Below are 6,860 nucleotides of genomic sequence, written 5' to 3' on the forward strand. Positions count from 1 at the left end.
ATTCAAAATGATTTGAATCTCGTCAGCTCTGTCCAAATTGTAAGTAATCTCGTCATCCCCAACCAAATTTTAAGAAATCCCGTTTGCTTCGTTAATTTTTAAGGAAAAAAGTTTTCCTTTAACACAATTGTTCTCTCTCTCTCTCTCTCTCTCTCTCTCTTCCTAATTTCTCTTTATCATCTTCTTTAAAAAAAACCTCCAATCATGTAAACCTAATTGGGCTCTGGCGGCGATTGAACCGTTTCTGGCAAGCATCTATCAGAGCCCGAAAAATCCATGGTTGGAGGTTTTTTTAAGGAAGATGATGAAGGAAGAAGAAGAAGATGATAGAGAGAAATTGGTAGGGATGACAATGGGTCGGGTTTAGGCAATCCTGAACTCATACCCGATTAGGAAAGCCCATCCCAAAATCGTCGGGTTTTGTCGGGTAATTACCTATCGGGTTTTGGGTACTCGTCGGGTAAATCCGATCAAAGACCCATCGGGTATCTATCGGATTTTAACAAATTATAACTAATTGATTATAAACAAATGAACAATAATTACCATAAATGTGTTACATAATTGCCTATACAAGTTTCATAATATATATATATATGTAATAAACGAAACCATAGAATTACTACGTGTCACGATGTGGTCGCTCCACCTTTTTTTTGGAGTCACTAGATTTGATTGATTTTTAAATGGAGGCTTCTCATGCATTTGACCCAAATTCACGGGTATGTGTCTTATCAAACCCTTATATTTCTTAAACGGGTTATAACATCTCATTATATTAAAAACTAATCTCACCAAATATTTGATATAAAAATCCTATAAAATATGGATATACTAAAAACTAATATATGATTTATTTAAAAAATGGTATATATTATTTATAATTAAAAAACCAATTTTATAGTAAAAAAAATAAATGATCAAACTCATTTAGCTTTTAAACCGGGTTATAACATCTCATTTATTTATGAAACAATTTATTATCAAACCATAAGTATATAATTAACTTTCATACAATAAAAAAATTCAGAAAATAGATAAATATTAGAAACAAATAATATAAAACAACCCAGTAATACGGGGGATAAAAACTAATATAACTTATATATATATATATATATATATATATATATATATATATATATAGGATCAGGATCATGAGAGAAACTTTTTAAAATTGAGAACTATGAGAACCATTTTGGACCACAAAAAACCCAAAAATAAAAAAAAATCATAAAATAAAAAAAAACACAAAAATCAAAAAAAGTATAAAAACCAAAATTCTTATTTTATCATCCCGGTTTCATTAAAAAAACTCGGTTTAGCTAAATTATATACACATATGTATAATATATACATATATGTATATTTACATGTTTTTTTTGTACACATGTGTATAATTTAAGATAAATGATACTGTACATATATGTATATTACGTAACTAAAGATTATATAAAATTATACATATGTGTATAATACGATGTTTTTTTATTTTTTGTATTTTTTTTATTTTTATATTGAAACCGGAATGAAATATAAGAATTTTGGTTTTTTTACCTTTTTAAATTTTTTATTATTTTTGTTTTATGATTTTTTTAAATGTGTTTTTAGTGGTCCAAAATGGTTCTCAAAATTCCCCAGTTTAAAAAAAAACTCGGTTTAGCTAAATTATATACACATATGTATAATATATACATATATGTACACATACATGTTTTTTTATACACATATGTATAATTTAAGATAAATGATACTGTACATATGTGTATATATTACGTAACTAAAAATTAAATAAAATTATACATATGTGTATAATACAACTTTTCTTAATGAAACCGTAATGAAATATAAGAATTTTTTTTTTTTTTTTTTACTTTTTTTAAAATTTTCGTTTTTTTGTTTTATAAATTTTTGAATATTTTTTTAGATTTATTCTAATGGTCCAAAATAGTTCTCAAAGTTCTCAATTTGCAAAGGTTTCTCTTATAATCTATACACTTATATATATATATATATATATATATATACACACATGTGTGATCTATTTTTTTTGAAACTAAGCTAGGTACCCTTCAATGAATTTAAAAAGGTCGCTTTATTCGAACCAAGTATCTACTTGATGTTTTCCACGTATTACAAACAATCAAATCAACAATATATACTAATAATAATTATAATAATAAAGTTACGTCGGGTATATAATCGGGTAAATGGGTTTATATTATCAGGTAATCGGGTATTTTAGAAATTCAAAACCCGTCCCAAACCCGTGAAAAATTTTAAAACTAAACCCGAACCCGTCCCAAACGCCAATGGGGCGGGTTTTACCAGTCCTAATTATGTCGGATTTCGGGTATTCCTATCGAGTTCGGGTTTCATTGTCATCTGTAGAAATTGGGAAGAGAGAGGTGAGAAGAGAGAGAAATAATGTTAAACAAAAAGACAAAACTTTTTCTTTAAAAACGAACGAAGCAGAGGGGATTTTCTAAATTTGGTCGTGCAAGACGAGATTACCTAAAATTTGGACGGAGCTCATGAGATTCAAATCATTTTTTTTGAATCTCATCGGATCGATTCCCAATGGGTCGCCCCAAACGAGATTTGAGGGGCTATTTTATAATTTTAAACAAAAGTTGGGCTATTTTTAATTTAGGGTCCTACTAGAGACACCACCGAAAATCAAAACACCCACCCACTACACGACGGGTCGCCCGATCCGCCGCGGATAAGAGGTTTTTGTCCTATTATGTCAAAAACTTTTGTCTTATTATGTTTGTACCTTATCTGCGGCGGATTTGGCGATCCGCCGCATATTGAGTACCCGTTAACCTACGACTATCAAATCCGTCATAAATTGTACACGATCCGCCGTGGATCGACCGATCCGCCCCGGATCAAGACAATTATTTAATTTTGGCACATCCGTCTCCCTTTCTCTACATATATCATCCAACCTCGTGTCTCGACATCAAAATTATTTGTGTTTGTTAAAATATAGATCCAGTATTTGTGTTTGTTAAAATATAATGGACTTATATGATATTTTGTTTGGCGACGGGAACGTCGAGCATTCGTGCTACGCATACAACGATCAGCTGGAGCAGTCGGGCTTGCCAGATTTGAATGAACTTCCCGACTTGAACCATGAGCCTGGGTATGAAAATATCGAGCCGTACGACTTACCAAATCCTGACCAGGTTATTTAGTGTGTTTATATAGTACAATAGCGCGTTTGTTATTTTTTAAATATTATACGTTGCCAATATTTTTTATCAGGGTTATATCATATACGGCAGTTGTCACCCGTCGTGGCTGGAGGATAATAGGACATCGCCGAATACATATGTAGACGATCGTATTACGGAACCCAGAATTTGTACCAGTCACCTTTAGGAGAGCAACCATACATGTCAAGACCAGTCACGAGCAACGTCGTTGATGGCATTCAAGAGGCTCACAGCCAAGGAGGCGACGATGATGTTGATGATGATGATGATGATGACGATGATGATGATGATGATGGTGATCGTTACATATGGGAGACGGCATTTTCTTATGTAACTAATAATGTATGACCAATTTTTTTTTAAAAAAAACTTATTATTATTCTTTTTCAACACGTTACTAAATATTACTTTATTTACATTGCTTAATATCAGTATTTTAATTCTGTTGCTGAGTTGGTGGATTGGGTTAAGAAGACAGGACGGGAGCATGGTTGTGTTATCTCTGTCCAACGTTCAAGGAACAAAAGTGTTGAACTTGTATGCAATCAAGGTGAGGAACCAAAACTCAAGGCAACGGTGAGGCATACCGGGAGTATTAAAAGGGGTTGTCCATTTAATATTGTCGGGAGGTAGAACTCGCCAGGTGATTGTTGGAAGCTAGAGGTTGTCAATGAGACGCACAACCACGAACCCGTTTTGTTTGAGGAGGGGCACCCAGCATTAAGGAAACTGACTGACGAGGAAATTGATATGGTTGCGACGTTGCATAGGCAGGGTCTGAAGCCTGCTAAAATTAAGTCAGCCATAAAGCAACGCTTTCCTGATAACAAATGTATTACTAGGGACATCTACAACGTTATAAAGCTTGTTGATGACCAAGATAAAATTGGTGACACCCCCATGCAGGTACTTTTTGTTAGAATATTCTGTAAGATTTAATATGAATATTATTTAAAATATCATTTTATTATATTAATTTTATTATAATTCTGATGTTTAATAAGAATATTTGTAATATTTATTATTTTTTGTTAAACCCAACGTAGGTACTTGAAAACTTTCTTCAAACCCGTGGGTTTACCTTTTACACATGGGAGAATCCTTCCACCAATAGGAAAAAGAATGTTTTCTTTTGTCACGAGAAGTCGCATACCATGTGGCGTGCATTCCCAAATTTGTTGTTGATTGACAGACGTACAACACCAACATGTACAAGTGGCCATATGTTCAGTTTGTTGGTGTGACGTCGACATCAAAGTCTTTCTGTATTGCGTACGCGGTTATCTTTAGGGAGCAAGAGTGTAACTTCACATGGGTCCTGGAATGACTTAAATACATGCTCGTCGATTGTAGGGAGCCGCGTGTCATTCTGACTGACAAGGACCATGCCCTGATGAAATCCTGTGAAACAGTCTTTCCCAATGCTACCAAAAACCTTTGTAGGTGGCACATCTTCCAGAACATAAAGAAAAAAACATAAGAGCCTTTTTCAGACAGATGTCTTTGAACCCTTCTCTTACTGGTGGAAAGTACTGTACTCGTCGTCAACAAAATCTATGTTCGAGTACAACTGTGGTCAAATGGAAGCAACGTTAGCTAGACACGCAGAAGTGGTAAGTCTTTGTCCCGTATGTACACATGATTTTAGATTGTAGCTGTACATTGACTAAATTGTTTATTTTATTATTTGTTTGTAGAGGCTTGGTATTATATTCGCGACAGCTGGTTGGTACCCTACAAAGAGAAGTTCGTGTCCTGCTGGATTGACGACCGACTAAAATTTGGCGAGCATACAACAAACAGAGTAGAGGGCCAGCACGCGAACTTGACGAGATACCTTCCGGGGCCGAACAATTCGCTAGACTCTATTGCGGCGTTTGCCCTTGAAGTCGTGAATTCCAAAATGGAAGAAATCAGTGCGACCCTTGAAGACTCCTGTGTTAGGATCAAGAAGTACCATAAGTTGACTTTGTTTGAAAAGCTACATAATAGGGTGTCACTTTATGCTATCGCTAAACTTGACAAAGAGCTGACTTTGCTTGACACATTGCAAGATACGGGGGCGGAGTGCGACCACCGGTTACAAACATCATGGGGCTTGCCGTGTGCTTGTAAGCTTAACTGGTACACTATTAACAATAGACGTATTCCATTAAAAGACATATACCCCTTTTAGAGGAAGCTCGATTTCTGTCCGGCGTTTGTTCGACACGAAGAACCAGACTATGAAGCGGATTTGGAAGAAGTGAAAAAACAAGTTCTAGGACTAAACAACCGAATGCAAAAAAAAAAGTTTACTCTCAAAGATAATGTCTGTTCTTCCTGAGAAATCAAACAAGGAGGAGCCTGAGAAACAAGAGGACCCTAGGGGGTGTCCAAATCTAAACCAACAAGCCAAGAAAAGAAAAACCCCTAGACAGAGCTCGTACTCCCCGTCCCTGTCAACTGATCCCCACAGACACAGCTCGAGCTCCCCGTCCCCGGCAACTGATCCCTACAGACACAGCTCCTACGCCCCCTCCCCGTATTTTGATCCCCAAAGACACAACTCCTACGCCCCCTCCCTGTCACGGGAACCAACACCCGAAACCTCCACCCATTCGTTGTCGCATTCCCAATTTCAGTTTCAGGCCCAGTTTAAGATACCTAAACCACTGAAACGCTCATCTAAAAAGCAAGAGACTCCAACCGACCTTGGTATTCCATTACTGCATGACCCAAAGGACGTCCCAGTGATAGAAAGTTATAGGCACATCATTCCCACCTGGGCATACCCGTTCATTTAAGGAATAACAGACGTAAAGCCAGATGGTAATTGCGGTTTCAGAGCAATCGCTGTCGGCTTAGGCATGCGTCAAATGAACTGGAAGGAGGTCAGAGCAAGCATGAGGAATGAGATGGACACTAACAAATCGTGGTGGAGGCACATGTTGAACTACGAGATAACCGGTAATTATGACACGGTTCGTGATTCGCTGGACTACTCAACGTCTACTTTATTCCAGCAAAAGAGTTGGTGGTTTACGTTACCTGGGCATGGGCACGTAGTGGCTCAGACGTATGACTGTGTTTTAATCAATCTCCATCTGACTTCCAGTGAGAGTTACTTCCCAATGAGAATGAGTCCGGAACCACTATCTCAGATTCCGGTAATAGTAGTCTTAAATGTCAAGGATAATCATTGGCTCAACATACAATTAGAAGGGAATTTCCCCGTGCCACGACCACCATATCAATGGGAAGGATACGCCAATGCAGCGGGGCACGAATGGAGGTCTTTGTACGAAGATCGTATAAAGAGTATCTGCGAATAAGGGAAACTTGGCGAGTGCAAACTGAAGAGCTAGTTTATTTAGGATGATTTGTAAAATGTTTGAGATACTATCAATAAAATGTTTTGTATTATTATGAATAATTAAGAATAAAATGTTTGTGTTTTTAAACAAATATATTTGATAATATATTTGTTTAAAAAAATAAAACATGATAAAATAAATAACTTAAAAATAATATTTTTGATAATAAATTTAAAAAAAAATTATTTCAAAATATAAAACATGATATTTAAAAATATAACGCATGATAAAACATCTAACTTAAAAATAATTTATTTTCTAAAATAATACATTCGAT

The 6,860-nt window shown here is 35.6% G+C and overlaps 1 protein-coding gene across 1 annotated transcript; it reads left to right on the forward strand.

Annotated features, from left to right (window-relative positions):
- Positions 1 to 3,026: 3,026 nt before the first annotated feature.
- On the forward strand, positions 3,027 to 4,554 carry LOC143594728 (uncharacterized). The gene is made up of 5 exons (XM_077073966.1): positions 3,027 to 3,197; positions 3,660 to 3,764; positions 3,861 to 4,133; positions 4,274 to 4,351; positions 4,420 to 4,554. The coding sequence occupies exons 1-5, from the start codon at positions 3,027 to 3,029 to the stop codon at positions 4,552 to 4,554; spliced, it is 762 nt and encodes a 253-aa protein (XP_076930081.1).
- Positions 4,555 to 6,860: the final 2,306 nt, after the last annotated feature.

The sequence above is a fragment of the Bidens hawaiensis genome, unplaced genomic scaffold (genome assembly GCF_021521415.1).
Source record: "Bidens hawaiensis isolate Kalapana, Puna unplaced genomic scaffold, B.hawaiensis_p1.1 tig00044109_1, whole genome shotgun sequence".
Taxonomy (NCBI): domain Eukaryota; kingdom Viridiplantae; phylum Streptophyta; class Magnoliopsida; order Asterales; family Asteraceae; genus Bidens; species Bidens hawaiensis.

Coding starts and splice junctions, on each gene's coding strand:
- LOC143594728 (XM_077073966.1), top strand. CDS start 3,027: ATGGACTTATATGATATTTTGTTTGGCGACGGGAACGTCGAGCATTCG. Junction 3,765..3,860: donor GGAACAAAAGTGTTGAACTT/GTATGCAATCAA, acceptor GTCGGGAGGTAG/AACTCGCCAGGTGATTGTTG. Junction 4,134..4,273: donor TTGGTGACACCCCCATGCAG/GTACTTTTTGTT, acceptor AACCCAACGTAG/GTACTTGAAAACTTTCTTCA.